This window comes from Dromaius novaehollandiae, chromosome 9, assembly GCF_036370855.1.
Source record: "Dromaius novaehollandiae isolate bDroNov1 chromosome 9, bDroNov1.hap1, whole genome shotgun sequence".
NCBI classification, from domain to species: Eukaryota; Metazoa; Chordata; class Aves; order Casuariiformes; family Dromaiidae; genus Dromaius; species Dromaius novaehollandiae.
Genome location: NC_088106.1, coordinates 2,293,837 through 2,312,119, shown reverse-complemented (window position 1 = coordinate 2,312,119; position 18,283 = coordinate 2,293,837). Strand labels below are relative to the sequence as shown.

At 39.0% G+C, this 18,283-nt stretch overlaps 1 protein-coding gene across 3 annotated transcripts in view; it reads left to right on the top strand.

Annotated features, from left to right (window-relative positions):
* Positions 1 to 18,283, top strand: part of PLCH1 (phospholipase C eta 1) — a 96,801-nt gene that overhangs the window by 50,745 nt on the left and 27,773 nt on the right. For all 3 annotated transcript variants that reach the window (XM_064516512.1, XM_064516511.1, XM_026096891.2), the window contains exons 6-9: positions 667 to 837; positions 12,191 to 12,284; positions 14,992 to 15,195; positions 16,974 to 17,094. In XM_064516512.1, coding sequence (XP_064372582.1) covers positions 667 to 837; positions 12,191 to 12,284; positions 14,992 to 15,195; positions 16,974 to 17,094 — 590 coding nt within the window. The remainder of the gene's footprint in view (positions 1 to 666; positions 838 to 12,190; positions 12,285 to 14,991; positions 15,196 to 16,973; positions 17,095 to 18,283) is intronic.

The window sequence follows — 18,283 nt, the reverse complement described above, 5'->3', positions numbered from 1 at the left end:
TGTAAATCCAAAGCAATCCTCTTAGGCAGATGTTCACAGTAAAAAGCGTGTATTAACATACGTTAAGTACTGTTTTCTTCCCTTCCTACCTGTGATGTTAAACAAAAACTACAGTCAGGACTGGGGTTATTGGGGATATATTTTGGTGAAACCTAGTTGCTGCTGCAGACTTGTCTCCTACAGAGTGCTGCCAGCGGTTGGAAGAGTGTTACAGTTTGACTTAACGTAAATTTAAGACTGTAATACTGTTCTGAATGTTTTTAGTGTCTCCTTCTGCTGTTGGAGGAATGTAAGAAGTGGAGTTATGTTCCTTGCTATGTTGTAATCCAGGATAACTGCAAGATATGCAACAGTGACAAATATTAGAATAAAGGCCAGGGTGAGCCTCTTTATATGGGAAATAAGTTCAAAGATAAAGATGGAGTTGAGATCTTCATGGGGAACCTGTATCTTTAGCGCAATAACTCCTTTCACCAAAAGATCCAGTAGATGTCATTATACTTTTGCAGTTGTTTTAGGCAGTGCCTACTAGAATTTCTGAGACTGAACAGAATCTTGTGGATTAGAATTCCTTAAATTTCTTTTCTTGTACATAAGTCCTGTTCTACTTCATTCCTTGATTTCATATCTATCTAGCACACTTACTTCAGTCTCTTTACTTCTTAGGAAGCTGACACAGATGAGAATCAGGGAACCCTAAATTTTGAGGAGTTTTCAGTATTTTACAAGATGATGTCCTTACGACGAGATCTCTACTTATTGCTCTTGAGCTACAGTGACAAGAAGGATCACCTCACTGTTGAAGAACTTGCTCAGTTTCTGAAGGTGGAACAAAAGGTATGGGAATATCACACAAATATATGTAGGCGCATATAAATAAATGCAAGAGGGAAAGAATTTTGTGGAAAAACTTTTGCGCCAGGGGAAGACAAGAGAATAGATGCTGGAACCAGAGAAAGAAATCTCAATTCTTCATGACTTTTTTTTAAATGCTTCTAGAAAATGTTTGTGAACTTTTGGCACTCTTAGTGGGTAGAGGAAAGGCAGTATAGGGCACTAGGGTTAATGTTTGGTAGCTTATAATGGTATTCAGGTAACATTCATACTTCTCAGTTGTATATAGCTCTTGTGTGTTAGCACAACTGTGTTCTTTAACATAGTTTGTTTTTTGGGGACGTGAGGGGTATGGTGGGGGCAGGGGCTTGTGTCTCCAGGAAAGACCTTTCATGATTAAAAGTCTTGGCAGGAATACTCTTAAATGAATTAGGGTAATACATGATAAGTTGTAAAGCTGGAAACGCATGCCAAAATACAAAGAGCAGACTAAACCAATTTGTGACTATCTGCAAGTGGTTTGCCTGTCTGGCTTAGTTCAGTAACCGGTATTAAGATGAATATTTGTAATTGCATGTCTGTTCATGTAAGCAAAATTGAATTCTATGATACTGTTAGGTATCTCATGAGTTCCCAGGTACCAGTGGTAATAGTAGCAGTAAGAAAAGCAGCAGTCCTTATAAAAGCAACAGCTTAAATATTGACAAATATACAAAAAGTTATGGTGATATGAAAATATAGAGAGAATATGTAATACTATTTGGCATTATGTTCTTGTTTGTTATATTCTTAATATGTTCTGCTGATTCCTGTCATGGAGATATTTATATGAGCTATTTATGTAATATAAGAGTTCAGTTATAAATATTTCATGTGTTGATCTTTGAGTATGAGGAAATAAGATTAAGCAATGTTCATTGAAATTGTCAGGTTTTGTTACAAACAAAAAGAACCTCATTTTTAAATGTGGCCTAAATCCTGATTAGATATTTAAGGGAAGACTACATTTCTGTAATGTAACACAGATGGATATCCATTAGAAAATGAATTATTTTGGAATTCAGGATTTCTTTCATTTTGCTTTTTTGCTTATAGCGACTCCACTTGCAATTAAAGTCACTTAAGATCATGCTGCTTTTACTTACTGGTCATGCGTGGTGTTAGGTTCTTATATTATGCCTTTTATATTAGGGGGAAAAAAAATCTATTGTAAGCAGCTGGCATCCAGCAATTCTGGGCTATAGCAGATGGGTAGAAAACCGAGCTACATGAACAGAAGTTCTCATGGATCCGTACAGAAAGCAGTTGTGTGATCACAAAAGGTCAGGTTTGTGTCAGTTCAGTAACAGCACTTCTGCAAGCTGTGAAGTTCTCTGCTTATGTATGGCTCATCTGACTTCACCTCCATGAGCTGTTGCAGAGGTATTTCATCTATCTGGCCATGAGCAAGGTGTCCAGAATTCTCCCCCCCACCTTTTTTTTTTTTTTTTTTTTTTTTTTTTTCCTTCTGCCTTCTTTACCAATTTTATTTAGGCAAGTCTATGCAGCTGATGCAGAGAAAACTTCACACCTAGAGGTTGCACTTTGGTGTGCAGCCTCAGAAGCAAGCAAGAGACCAGGTTCGGGGAACGACATGAGCAGAAACATTGAGGAATTTTAAAGAAGTATAAGCAGAAGAAACAATTGGGTGAAGGTCAGAGATTTCCCCTGATGCACCTATGAACAAACTAGCTGAACAGAAAAATCTCAAGCCATCCTGAAGTATGTTGCTTCAGGAGAGAATTTCCTGCCCATCTTGAAAGGGGCTAACCCACTACCAAAACTGTGTGTGTGGACACCTCTTGGGAATCCCTGGGGAGAACTTGTATGCTAGACAGGAACCTCCTGATTTCTAGGACTCATGTTTTTCTGGCAATTGGTCCTTCACTGTTTGCCCAAGCCATGCATCCTTGCAGAGAGTACTGTTGCAAAGCAACCTGTAGAAAATAAATTAGCTCCTTGACCTACTTGAGTTTCCTGAGTACAGATGCTTGCTTTGTCTGCCATCATAGGATAGTCTCATGGTATTCTGGGATCCTGCAGTGACTGCCCTCTCTGAGTTATCCCTAGCAAGAGATATCAACAATCAGTGTTTTGTTAATGAATTTTTCTCCTTCTGGCCATTGTGGCAATTTTCTGACATGTCTGACTCCCTAGTTCTTCCCTCCTCCTTGGAACATGGAACTAATTGTCGCTAATAACACTGTGATAGCCTCAACACAAGTTTTCCTGCAAGCAATTCTGGGAACTCTGCTAGCTGCAACTATAAAGCACAAAACATTTGCATCTTTCCCTTTCTGCTGTTGCCCTAAATCTTCTGAGCTCACTACTTCTTATTTTGTTTCCTTTTTAATCAGTACCTTCTATCTAGGTGCCCTTCAGTGGACCACTCTTGACAGCAGCAGCAAGGTTGACACTGATGAGAAAGTGAAAGAAATCCTCTAGGGAGGATATGTTCATGGAGATGCTGAAGTGCCCAGACACAGCTGAAGAGCAGTGATATGAGAGGGCACTTGGGGAACTGTAGCAGAAAGAAAAACATGTTAGAAGCAGAGAGAGAGAGAGGCAGGTGTCTTTGGGTACCTAAGGATGCTATGAAACTACTGATGCAGCAGAATAATAAGTTGACTGTCCAGCCTGGCTTACTGTACCCCTTCTGTCTATATACTATTCCATGTCCTGAATGCAGACAGTACTCTCAGCTCTAAGCAGTCTGCTCAACACTGGTCAAATAAATAAAAATATGACCTTCTGTAGATGAGCCTCTTGGCAGCATGCTAAGAAGCACCTTACACTTTCTTTGCCTCTTCCCTCTTGTCTTCCCATCTCGTTTCCTGGTATTAACAGCGTTAGAGCAGAGTTACCCTTTTACATTGTCAGAACACAGACCTGAGTGATAACAATGTCCTCAGGCACTGTAAGACTGCTTTCAAAAGCTGATAAGGGTTCACATCATAATGCAACTCTAAAATGCCTTTAACCAAACATTTGATTTTTTGTTCTCATCTGGCTGCTTGGAGATTTGTGGACAGTCCATCCAACTCCATCTACTACTCTTTTGGCAAGGCTTTTAAATGTTCTGCAGCCTGAGGGCAGAAGACTAAGGCTTTTTGTGTGTGTTTGTTTTTAACTTGCCAAGCTTGCTTCTTTTAAGGAGACATTCCAATTGCCTTCACCCAAGAGCTTGCAAAACAGATTATTTCCACTTAGGTGCAGTTAGATTCACTTCACCACTACTGAAATTGTGATTATATGGCTTCAGAATACGGGAGCAGAAAATAGGTTGGTTTCCTGGAATGACTGCTGGTGCTTCAGTCATTCTAGCCACACATGATTGTGCGGGAGGAACATCCCTGGATGTCTGGTAAGGTCTGCATGCCTGAGAGTTGTCCCTTCAGCAGTGCTGCTTCATAGTGAACCAATATCAATGTCTGAATTGGTCCTGCCCCGAAACTGATCTTGTGTAAAGTGACAGATTGCTTCCACAGCAGAAGCTCTAGCCTCTTTCGATTGACAGAGCTTGTCTCATACTTGCCGTTGGGGGGTGGGCAGGCGAAAGCTCAGCATCCGGCTCTATAAACATTGTTCATGTTAAAGAGCAGCTCTGCAGTCGCTGGCTGTTCTGGACCTGTATTTTAGAGTGAATGGCCTCATTCTGCACTAGTCTCTGGAGCCCCAGAGCTGTTCTGTTTAGGGGTTGGCCAGCTGGCAGTTGACTGCTTGCTGCTGCAGTATCTGTTCTTGCTTTCATGTCTCCGCTGTATTCATATCACACAAGTGCTGCTCTTTCACAGTCATAGCAGAGGCCTCTGACACTTGTGCCAATGGTTCTGTGTAGTCACAAGGCTTTGTGTTGGTGTTACAAACCTAAAATGTTTAGTTTTGGTTTTCTGAGGAAGAATGTACGAAGAGAGGTTTTCTGTGTGCCTGTTTGCCACCTGCTATTTTACCATGGATCAGTTACTCTGCAGTACAGTTCTCATCCATCCTGAGAAAAACGACGGCCTGCTGAGCTCTTGCCTCCAGCTGCGGTCTATATGTGCTGCATGCTCCAGGAAGGTGCTCTGTATTGTGTAATGTGCCCCATTGTACTCCTGAGTGACAGGCACCATATGGAAATGTTAACAGCATGCCATTTTAGTGGTACCAAACTGATGTATTCTGTGGTTGAGAGCTGCTGCTGTATGCAGCCTGAGCCTCAGGGTGACAGTAGCTACGCTAGTGCCACACCAAATAGTTTACGTCTGAATCTTCAAAACTGAGTGTTCCAGTGTACACTTAATGTGTTTTTAGGAGAACTGATCCTTCACTGTATTGATTTGTTTCTGATGTTCTTTGTAATTAACAATGAAATGGAGTTGCATAGCCACACAAGAATAGAAGGGGCTCATGGCAGGACTGTGTCCTAGTAGCTTTTCTCATCAGCTGGGCATGAACACACGGCTTGAAATATCTTACTAAATATTGACCAGTGGAACTGGTTGCCCCCAGTCATTTTAATTGGACTGAAAAGGAAGTAATTTTACAACAAGTACAACCTGGGAACGTGTACATATCATCATGTAAAGCTTTGCATTAGTTATTCAATATGGGTTAGCAGATTTTGAGTTATAAGTCTGCTTGAGAGAATAAATTCATCCTTATTCTTTGTCCTACACTAATTATATGGCGTCACAGGAATAACTAGTGTTGCAGTAAATGCTGCTTTTTGTCACATTTTCATAAAGAAATGAGTGTTAAGTACATTTTTAGAAAACAGATGCTTTGAAACCACTATACCTGCTCTGTAGGATTTGGTTTTAAGGAAATGTAATGAGTCAGTATATGTTAGGGAGACAAATGGCATCCTTTTGTATTTGATAATCTTGTCTTCAGTAGTCTTCAACTTTAATATTAGATGAGGTCTTACAGTGACACTGGAGGATGTGATTTGAAATGGAGCATATACTGAAAGATAGCAGGAACCAATATCCTGGAAGGAGTAAGAAATGATGAGAATATTGATGTTGGTATGTGGACCTTGAAAAGAAGACAAGACTGTAGAGCGTGTTAATCTCACACAAGGAAGATTAAAACCAGCTGATGACGCCTGGTCAATCCTTGCTGCTTCCTGCAGGAGCTCTTGTTGCAGCAATATAGAATCTTAATTGGAAAACAAGCTGATTCCTTTTCCCTTTCACTTGCACTTGCAAACAAAGACGATCAGTATAACTGGTCTATGTGATGACTTGGTATGTTACAATGTTTTGCATCAACAGCTTACATTGAAATTGGAAGAATGTCCTTGCTTGATTTGACTAATTCTATGTTGATTTTGTCATAGGATAATTAACTGTGTGCAATTAAAGCCCAAGCCATCAGTGCTCTGTTCACAGAATCACAGAATGGTTGAGGTTGGAAGGGACCTCTGGAGATCTAGTCCAACCCCCCTGCCCAAACAGGGTCACCTAGAGCATGTTGCCCAGGATCATGTCCAGATGGCTTTTGAATATCTCCAATGATGGAGGCTCCAGAACCTCTCTGGGCAATTTGTTCCAATGCTCAGTCACCCTCACAGTAAAGAACTCTTTCTCATGTTCAGACAACTTCCTGTGTTTAACTGTTGGAACATATTAGTGGGTTGCAATCCTGTCTAAGAACCCTTGCTGTTAGAATTGCACTTTTTTCTAACTTCTCTTCCCTTTTATATCCCAGCTTCTTTTCTACTTTACATTCTTATTTCCCTTCCCCTTCTTAGCTCGTGGATTGCTACAGAAGAGGGCTCTCCCATTACCTGAAACTGCAGTGGTCTGCAGACTCTGATGACATTGGATTTTTGGAAATAGAATTGTCTGCCCTGCTTGCAAGGAGATTTATGAAATAGACAGTGACTTTTCTCTTTCCTTTCTTCTACTTCTACACTGAAGATCAGGAATAATGTTACTTCTTGCAGAGTTTTGAAGAATGTTATTTTTGGAAAATAAATGGTTAATGCATTTATTTAAAAAATCCAAGGTCTCTTTGGACATTCAAAGGCTGATACTCTTTGAAAGAACGTATCTGCATCAAAATTAAACCCTCTGATCAGGAATATTTTTTTAAAAAGTAACTCTGTATCCAAGAGATTTTAAAAGCATCACTATCGACCATCGTTAATAATCCATGCATCTAAATATTCAGTCATTAGTGAACGTCATTTATTTTTTGATATTACTTCTAACAGAAAACTTTAAAAAAAAAACAAATTAGGAGCCCAAGTCATAATCTCTCTCAAGCTAGAGTTAAAAAGCACAGGTCAGTGGACTTTTTCTTAACAGATGCAGCCTTGGACAAGATTAGACAATTTCATTCCTAAAGCACACAAGTACCCTGCCGTTCAGACATCAAGGAGCCATGTGGAATAATGAAGTTAATTTTAGTCCGCTTGTGCTAAAGAGGAGGCTGTTACAAGTAGTGTTTGTAATAAAACAGCGGCATATACGTGAGCTGGGATAATCCATTGCTTTCTCTGCTGAATTGTTCTCATTCCTATTATCATGTATCATTCTAGCAGGCATCTCATCATGTCGGCTTAGCTAGCAGATATGAATAAAATCTTCAGAGAAGAAAACAAGCTGAACTATCCTTTTCTTGTGTAAGAAATGCAAAGGGAAAGGAGAAGGGAGGAAAGATGTGAATGAAAAGACAGACTCTTTTCATGGTTATGCTGTAGAATTACTTCAGGATGTCACTATTGTCTGGTATTTCAGATGCTCACTAGAAATTTTAGTCTATAAGGGTCTGTGGCGCATCCTTCAAGTTCCTATTTCTCTCCATTAGCTGAAGAAAATTCTAAGCTTGTGGGTTGCAGTTTTTCTCTTGTTGGTCACCTAAAACACTATCCATTCCTCATTCTCAGTCATCCTGTGAAGTGAAATTTCTGTGTTCGTTACAATCTGTTCTTCCAGGCATAGAGCACTGACCAGCACTTCAGTTTTTGTTTGTGAAGCTGCGGAGGCAGGCGTCTCTTCCTTTAACTCATCTGTCTACAAAGAAGAATAAATGATAGCTCTGAAAAGTGTACTGCTTCTACTCTTTTACACTAGCGGTCCTGCTTAGGGAAGAACCAAAGCACTGGGTCTCTTTCATAAATGCTATTCCTGCAGGTCCCAGAAATGATGGATGGTGAGTCAAGGTTTCTGTTTGAACCAAAACAAGTTGGTTCAGCTTCCATACAAGTAGTTTGCTGATTGTTCATTATAAACATGTGTGGGCAACAAGCTGAAGAGTTACTAGGTAAGAATTGATTCAATGAAACTGATTTTGAATTCTAAATAGAGCTTGTAGAGTAGAAGCTTGGTCCAACAGATTTTCAGAATTACCCATTACCTAAACTGTTTTACATTTCGTTAAAGATTAAAGTATAGACTTGAAGGAGACATAATGTTAAAGCAAGCTGTGCTACCAGCAGCTCCAAGATAATTTTGAGTATTTATCAAGTCAAGAACCTTGGAAATAGCTGTTGTAATCATGTATGTTTTATAACGGAGTAATTTGGAACTAATTCAAAACATTAAATCAAAAAAATACCCCTAAGGTAGAGTGATGCTATCTTGGATGTGAAGCGGTTCTGAAATTGTGTGGATAACGAAACACGGCTAGAGATGGATGACAGTTTAAAGCATATGGACCTGTCAATATTAAAAAGGATAGGATAATGTAATAGTTTTTCCTGTACTAGGGAAATATCTCTTTATTAAGACAAAATCCCTCAATGCTTTACTAGACAGAATTGTTTTTTGACATGGCTGACAGTCTGTCAACCTTGACTTTTTAATATAAAATTTTCTCTGTAGTATATAATCCTATTCTGTATTATTAAATAAACCTGTTGTGTGGGAAACTGATTTTCAAAAATACATTGAAAGAGAGAGGTCCAAGTAAAAAAACAAGAGAGGTCCTAGCATGAACTAGCAATGTTTCTTTGGAGGTATTGATGGATAATTAGCTAATATTTTAAGCAAACTTGACTTCTTTTTTTGGTGATGGTTAACTATTGCAAACTGTATTTCTTTTGAGTCTAGCCTGCCCACATAATTTGCATACATACCACAGGAGATTATTTTCCCTGAGAAGTGAAGGGTGAGGATAACTTGTTACAGTACTCACAGTAGCAAGTCTCTCTCCTAATCAGACACTGAGATGCTCCTATAATAAAAATAATGGACCATGTTTAGAAAAATAGGCCCCTTCAGGACAGCACTAATGGCATGAGTTTAACTCCCAGTGCAGTCAGTGGAATCCAAGCAAACATTAAATTTTCCTGCATGTGGGGACTTCATATGATCTTGTGCTCTTATTTTTTATTTTTTAATTCACATTAATAGAAGTGGCAAGTGAAGAAATGTATCATTTTGACTGACCTTTTTGTCCTTGTTAACTGCCTGCAAACATTTAGTGGCCTTAGAAAGGGAATTTATACTGTTACTGCTAAAACATCCACTAAACATGAATGGTGTTACTGTTTCGTTATTGCCTTTGATGTAAATTTACCAGCTTACACTTGGCCCTGTGAAGTAACAAAGGAAGCAGGTAACTGCCTTTCAACTCCCGCCTTGGGAGAAGGTATCGAAGCCAAAGGAGCAGTAGAGATACCATGTAATATCTTGTTGATTCAGGCATTGAAATGATAGACTAATTCAATGCCTACTGTCTTGAGGTCAGAAGCAGTATCAGAAGAGGTTTAAAAAAAAAAAAAAAAGTGGCGGCAGCATCATCAATGAAAGACCGACCTCATAAAGTGATTAAGCCAATGACAGGTAATGTTTTCTTGTCCAGGAATTTCTAATCGACGATGGGGCATAACAGTTCTCTGAATCTCAGAGTAGCTTTCGTTCCTGGTGGCAGAGTTATGAAAACTGAGTGCTCCAAAAGCAGAGATTTTTCATCCGTCTGCCCAAAGACTTTGAGAAAATCAGTTTATTTGTGAGTATAGAAGCTTCTGAGAGATTTAAGTAACTAGATAAGACAACTGCTCCAATTGCTCATCCCAGCATCTCCACGCTGGGATGAGAAGATGAAGTTATGTCTTTGAAACTTTGAAACACTTTCAGTTTTATTGGCTTTTTTTATTACAGAGATCCCATTTTGTCTGTCTTTCCCCCTCCAGTAGTCTTAAATGAAGTAGCTTCTGGTTTAAACTAATAATTAAGTTCTGATAAGAAGTCTTTACACTTAAGTGTAGTGGAAAATCTACCTTAAGTTAAGATGACAACTCTTTTTGTGGGAGGGCACAGGCTTGTAATACAAATGTATATTTCAAACTGATAGAAAGTCTTGTAAGTAATGATGTCTCACTGTGTACCCACCTTTGTAAAGCAGCATTCCAGAAGGCAAAGCTCTAGATAAATAAAAACTCAAGCAAATACAGGAATCAAAAGCACCCCTCTGAAAGTGCCATCAAAATTCCAGCATTTGTAGTTTCAAGTGCATGCCGTAACTCTAGTTAGAGGATGAACCTGTGTGTAGGACAGTTGGTAATGAGGAATCATAAGCTAACAATCTGATTCTGTCTGGACTTGAATTGTTGGAGTAACTTAACAGGACGTGGGAATTTCCACTGTGCAAATTTGACAATTAATAGCAGGTGCATTGTGATTAATAGTCACTCAATGCTTAGAAATATTCCCACTTAAGACCTTAGTTCTGCAGTGATTTATCCAGGAGAAGTCGATGCACTGTGATTAATTTCTTTGACTGGAATTCCCTGTTTTCAAGTCAAATGTGTAAATTTGTTACCCAGCCATCCCCAATTCTGGAGATAGAAGCAGCTTAGATTATTCATGAAATAAGCAGTGACCCCCTTCTGACCTCCTCTGGATGGAATATTAACCTCTCTAAAATAATTTTGGCTTTAATTCAGATCCTTACCTAAGTTAAAATTAGGTTCGCCTTTCTTATTTGCTGCTTAGCCAATTAGTGTCATCACTGATGTAACTGTCTCTTCCGGTTAGTTAGCAGACTGGAAAATATCCCTCTCTTCAGGTTAATACCTCTTCACCCCACCAACTGGAGTTGAACTGCTCACTTTGCATCCGTTACTATATATCTAACAGTTATGCATCTAGGTTTTTTCTCCTCTGGTTATTTTTCATATTTAAGCTGTAGTCTCTCAGGTGTTATGAGATGTCATGGCATCTAGGAGCTCTCAGGAGGAGCTCATCACTTGACTGAATCAGGCCCTTGAGAAAGACTGACTCTCAATTTACTTGGAGATTTCTATATAGTTGAATGCTGATCCTGGAAATGCTAAACTACAAGAAATAATGGAAAGGGTGAATTAATCAAAGACTAGAGACTTTTTTCCCCTCCCCTCAAACACCAGATATTGCATAATCTGCAGCATGACTAACCTCACTCCTGCCTTTGCCTGAAGCAGTCATGTTAACAGGGCTGACACACTTTTAAGAAAGGGAACTGCATGGTCCTTTGCTTCCAGACTGCCTCAAGTGTCAGTTTGAAGAAGGGTGTTTGAGCTGACTTTGGTAAAGAATGCTGAGTACAAATAGTAAGGATAATGCTGCAAATAAGCTACCAAAGTTGTTAAGTGTCATCATCGCCATCCTGTGATATTAGTAGAGGAAAAAAATATGTCCAATCTTGTGTTTTCATTTTGGTTCTCTACAGCTTAATGGGAGGAGAGGGAGAGGAGGGGAAAAAAAGATGAGTGAAAAGTTGCTGCTTTCCTCTAATCTGAGAGGAAATATAAAGATCCATATGACATTCTGGCCCCATTAAAGTTAGTTAGGACTTCAGTTGTGGGCTAATTGAAGCTGATAAAATCCTCATTTCAGAAGGACTGCTGTTTTTCATTTCAGAATCTAATTATTTATCTCGTAGCCTGTACGTTATAGGTAACCCTCTTGGAAGCAATGAAAGCAGAGAAGTGGAAAATGCGTGAAAATAAAATCAACCACCACTATTTTTTTTTAAGTAAATTGTATTAAAGAATATCACTTCATAGTTGTACCGAGCAATAATGTTGAAATGAGAACTATTAATTGTGTTTAACAGCTAACTTTTATCTTTTAAGCTTAGCTGACATAATTTTTAATAGTGATCACTGTCTCTCACTCCTGTTTTTCTCCTCCAAGATAAAATAGATGTGAGGCTTGTGGAGCACTGACAAAATCAAATCAAAATAAAATCTGGAAAGGTTCTTTAACAGTAGCATTACTGATGGTCTTAATCATGTTTGATCACAAGATTTTCAGCTGGATTTAGAGGCCTGAAGTAGATTTAGAAAAGCTGGTCACACAGTAGAAAAAATAAGTACACCAACTTTGTCATTTTTGTGCAGATGAATAATGTGACACCAGAATATTGTCTTGACATCATACAGAAGTTTGAAGTATCAGAAGAAAACAAGGAGCAAAATGTTTTGGGTATTGAAGGTAAAGTTCTCGATTTCCAAGTTATTTTCCTGTCTTACCTATTGTAGTGGAATAGAAAAGTTTTAACACCATTTTGGTGTAGATTATAATATTTGATGACTGTGATAATAGATTACATAAAAGATCAATAGTCAATAATGGTAGGTACATTTTTACGAGGTTTGGGAGAGATGAGAGTAGGTGGGATGAATTATGCAAATAGCAGTGTGCTATCCACCCTGTTACACAACAGTACATAATATCCATAATACAGTAATTTGAATGCCTCAAACTTGCATGAATTTATTGCTGTGTATTTGTAAAACACAAAACACTTTATACTATATGGTTTATACTGTAGCCTGTTCTAACTGAAGTAATAAAAACAAAGTTTGCATTCTGCTCTCTATCTCTATAGATGTGGAACTACTCCTATACAATCCATTGATTTATGTTTGACATGAAATAAAGAATAAAATAAGGACAGTTGCATTTTCTTTGAGTTTTAATAACTTGTTCACCTTGTTTGCTAAAGCAATTGCAGATGGTATATTCAGAATCCCATTTAGCATCAAATTCCTATCTGAGCTCTTAATTTGCTCAGATGGCTGTCATGAAGCAGAATAACTTGACTTGCTGGGTGACTTCTGTGGGGGGGGGGGGGGGGGGGAAGTCTTTCTCCACACAGTATAGCCTGAATATAGTGTTCCAGTTCTGCAATAAGCTTCCTGTGTGACTCTGGGCAATTCACTTAAATTGAAATAAAGCAAAGTGAACAAAGAGCATTTCTTTTCCTCTTAATCTTACTGCTTCTCCTCTTATGTTTGAGTTCCTTTCAGAGTTTATATGGCCTGCACTATGCTTTTGAAATGTTTTATCTTTCACATTCTCAAAGTGGGTAGTATAAACACTTTCTCAGTTTGATTCTGATTTGATTTGCAGTGGTATAAATCAGTACAATCTTCTCAGATAAGCTTGCAGCATAGAGAAAGCTAAACTAAAGCTGAGCTGGTGAATGGGCCAGTGTGGGTCCCCATGGTATTTGTGCTGCAGTGCAGTCCCTTGGGTGGCTGCTACCTTGTCCATACAGTGTCTTCAGCAGGGTTAATGCTCATTGACAATAGAAGAGTAGCATTGGGGCAAAGTGTTAAAATAAGCGTCAGAAGTAAATTCAGAACAAAGCCTTCTGCTTTCAAGTCAGGATGTCAGTTTGGCTCTTGGTTCTGTCCTGTGATCTGCGTAAGTTGTCAGATCTCCCATTAATTTCAATAGGCGTGTGACCTTTTGTTTTGTTGTTACTGACACTGTTACTACCTTCTGAAGATTACTTCTTAACTTGGGACCCAGAGGGGATCAAGTAGTGACAGAAAGTCCTGGTGTATCTGCAGAATACCAAGCCTGGACTCTTCCTGGCATCACATCCCTATGTCTCTTTTCTGCTTTGCAGTATTTGAGGATTTTCCTTTGACTCCTCTTACTGAAGTCAGATTTGTGATGGAACAGAATGGGATAACTCTTACCTGTTTCTATCACTAGGTCCAGTGAGAAACATGGTGCGCAGCACAAATATGTCACACCTTGCTCAATGTGAGGCTGATGTTCCCCCTCTCCCTCCCGCCTACCCAGCTCTGTTCCCCTAGGGGGGGAGACTCACCCTCCAAGGCACACTTCAGCATCCCAGGAAATGAAGGCTGATGCTGCCTGAGCAATTGACCTGCTTTCTCCCTTACACTGCTTTACCAAGAGGCAAAAGGGGGTAGGGGGTACCAGTTTGTGAGGGAGAAAAAGGCAAAGGTTTTCTTAATGGTAATAACTCACCTTTTAGCTGCACACTGTGTATTTGCACTAGCTTCTAGATGAAGAGAAATCATTTTTATCTTATTGAATAATTACAAGAGAGGATATTTTCATCCACCAAATTCTAACAGAGCCAATAACACCCTTCTCTGTTCTGTTTGTTGGTGGAATGGTTTTGTCTGAACTATGGGAGACAGCGTTAGTGCTCTTACTTTAGTTTGTGCATTGGATTTGGCAGAGAGGGATTCTCCAGGGTTCAGAGATTTTTTACACATACCTTTTTGTCATCTAGTCCTTGAGAGTCTGGAGGAAACATCTGATTTGAAAACATATTGGGTAGTTGGTGTATAGATCTATGGGTTTTTTTCAGCCTTCTTATATAGCTGCTATTTATTATTTAGATTTTGTTTATATTTGAATTATACTTTCTATTTTTGCTATTTGGTAATTAATTTTTTACAAATCTCTTAGCTCAGTGCTGTGCTTTGCAAATGCTTGTTGATTTTTTTGGTAAGCATGAATGTGCTTTTCCAGATTGTTTTCTCTTTTTATAATCTAAAACTCTTTCAAAATTGTCCAAAGGCAGAGATTGGATCTCGGGAATGTATTCTTCTCAAAGTTGTCAGGACTCCTATAGGCTTCAATAAGGATGATCTCTGTTGATGCTAACTGTGGATCGTGTCTATGCACCCTCTTCAGAGCAGCTTGCAAATGAAACGGGCAAGCCCCAGACAGCAGTCGATATGCTGAAAATATGAGATATAGGAAGATAAATATGATGCAAGTTTAACATGATTATGTGGCTCAACAGTTTTTGGGTCATGAGTTAACACTGACAAGTGGAAGCAGGAAAAAAAAGTGTTAGAGTGCAAACTATTCATTTGATAAGATACAGTATATCTGTGGAAAAACTGTTCCTCTTTGTTCAAAGGTTTCACCAACTTTATGCGCAGTCCTGCTTGTGATGTGTTTAATCCACTGCATTGTGAAGTGCACCAGGACATGGATCAGCCCCTTTGTAACTACTTTATTGCTTCATCTCACAATACGTACCTGACAGGAGACCAGCTTCTGTCCCAGTCCAGAGTGGAGATGTACGCACGAGTACTGCAAGATGGTTGTCGATGCGTTGAAGGTAATTTTAGTGCAGCTTGTTGATTGTGAGGTAAATGACAGACACTCCTTTGAAGCTTTAGGTTTGCCTCTGGATTTGTGTATTAATGCTGTTGTACTTTTGTCATCTTATTAACTTAAGTGGTAAATTTTTAGTTTTCTAACAATCTAACCAGGAAATTTTATATTGGGAATGACCTTCACAGGCAAACATTGTAGATACTGCTGGTTTCTCCTGCCTCCCATTATGTCGCTTTTTTCAGTCAACACTAGTTTTCCTTTGTCCCACATTTGCCTGGAACTTTTCTGTTACTCAAGCCCCAGTAAGGCTGCAGACAGGCATCCTTTTTGGGCCCTGCTGTTCAAGCAGAGCAGCCCAGGTGGTTCTGTTCTGCAGTTACCCCTGTGCTGGAGGTTACCACTTCGTAGGAGTGTTTCCCAATTCACACTGTCCAAAATGGGCTGAGTCAGCAAAGACCTTTTCCTTGCATAACCTGAATGGGGAAGCAAGTGATTACATAAGCAGCTCTTCCAGCAGTTGCAAAGGGAAGATGACAAATGCCTGGGGAGGGACAGGTGGGCAAATCATGCCTTCTGTCAGCCCAGCTGTTTGCAGAATGCGTTTCCATGAACACTTTAGGAGAGCTGAGAAATGTGTCAGCCGTGGCAGAGAGGTATGATGCAGTTAGGTCGGCTGCTGGTGGAAGAAAAGGTGATGTTGCTTGTTTTTGTCTGACAGTTCAGAGATCACGTTGGATCCTTGTTTTAGTCCTGGATGGTTTCAGTAATAGCAAAGCATTAACATTATAAATTTTCTTTTTTTGAGATTCTGGGTGGAATAAAGTATTTTGACAAATTTAAATTCAATATTAACTTTGTATAATTATATTACAAAACTCGCATCGCTGGAAGAACAATTTCTTAGTCTAAATTTAAAAATGAATTAGATTGGAGAGAATGAACCTGAGAAAATTGGTGATATCAGCTGGATTTTCTGCAGAACTACTGGTTAAGAGAAGTGTTAATGTTCAAGAACATGGGGCAATACACAGCAATATACATCCAGAGCACTGAAGCCACTGTCCGAGTGCCATGGGACTTGTGGACAGGGCTGGCTTTGAGAATTCTGGCAGGCAGTTGTAGCTAGCGCAGTAATCTGTCTGTATTCTCTTCTGTAGAAAAGTTCACTGAAGTGCACAGTAGTATGTTGTTTCACTTGGCCTCAAAACTGTTATAAAGTCTGTACAGTGTAGGTAATAGTCCTGTAGCTTCCTCCTTATGATGTTTTTAACTTTCTGTAGAAGTAATAGTAGTGATAAGTTTGGTATAAATCTAGAGTGCAGTAATTCATTAGGAGAATCATCGTCTTAGTTCATTCTGCATATGATGGGTTTGATGCTACTTTCACTAGAGTCAGTTATAAAAATGCAAGTTGAATTGGAAGTGGAAAAGAAAACTAAATATATTGCAAAATTACTTGTCTTTAGAAGCAAAAGCTGCTTTCCTGGTAGATAGCTGTAAACCTTGTGTACCATTACACCTTTGTAATTTTACATCACTGTTTAATATATTAAAGGAAAAACAAAATCAGTTTTAGGTTGCAGATCATTCATCTAATATAAAAAAAGAAAATGTTATATATGTTGTTAGTCTTAAATGCAAAGTCATAACGGACTGAATGAAACTTGCTGGCACCAGCATGGTGGGATAGCATACGTGAGTTCTGCTGGCAAGCAAGATGAGCAGAAATGTGTAAGATCATGGGCATCTTTTAATGTGTGGGGTTTTTTGTCTTAACAGTGGATTGCTGGGATGGTCCAGACGGAGAGCCAGTAGTGCACCATGGCTATACCCTTACTTCTAAAATATTCTTCCGCGATGTGGCAGAAACTATCAATAAATATGCCTTCATCAAAAATGAGTAAGTGAAGAGTCAGTTTTGAAGCTAGACCTGTCTCTGTCTTTTGCAGTTAATCTCATGTGGAAATACAACATTCGACAGTATGTGTATTCCTTTAAATGCACTTAAAAAGTATAAAGTTGATTCTTTTCCCATTTATTGCCCATATAATATCTATTATTCAACTGCGTAAGCTCCTTCTCTTTCCCATCGATGAAGTTAGAAAGTTCAGCCTAAGTTAGAAAGACTTTTCATGCATTGTAAGCTCAGTAAGATTTCTGTTTAATATAACTTCAGTCCATAATCTGTATATATTGAACAATTTCCTGTATTCTCTATCTAGGGTAAATTCTTTTATTTCAGTAGGAAAACATAAAAGCTGTCTCACATGTAGTATAAGGAAATGCAGATGATCAAGGGTAACATTTAGATTCTTCCTGCTTCCGTTGTCTTGCTGCTATGTAACAAAGATTATTATGAAAATCATGGGGTGTTTAGGTAGTCTCAAAAATCATGAATGAGTGTATAAAATTTTGAGTAGTTTGGAAAGGGTGAAGGGAAAATAGATGTTTACTTAAAAGAATCAAATAAAATAAAAGACCCAGTGTGTGTGTCGGGGGGGGGGGGGGGGAACCCAAGCTGGAAAACTTGGTGTCCTCAGTTAGAAACAGGGGATGGTTCTTTATTTGGTGTATAGTTAGTCTGTGGGGTTCCTTACCATAGAATGCTGGGGCTGCCAAGAGTTTAAAAAAGGACTGGACAAATCTGTGGAAGAAATAAATTGTTATGTACAGATACAATGCCTATGACTCAGAAAACTTTAGCTGCAAATTCCTGGAGCCTGCGAGAGTATTCTTGAAGGTATTGCAAAATATTTCTCCTGATGTCCTTCTGCAAAGGTTGGTCATCTTTAGAGATTTGGCCTGACTCACTGTAGCTGTTATGTCCTCAAATTTATGTTGCGTTCCTTGTTAAGACAAAGGCAAATCATTTGTGCGGCCACCATAAAATCTTAAGATGGAAGAGGAACAGAAGAGTTAGAAACTCCTTTGAATCTGTTGATTTCAGAATGCTTTTTTTCAGGAGCAGTTTGCTGGGCATTTATAGCTTATGAAGACTTTGTATGTGGCTTGCAGAGGAATGTTCTGCTGAACTTCTGTTCAGCTATCTGAAACATTGCTTATGAATTTCTCAGTTTGATGTGCCTCAC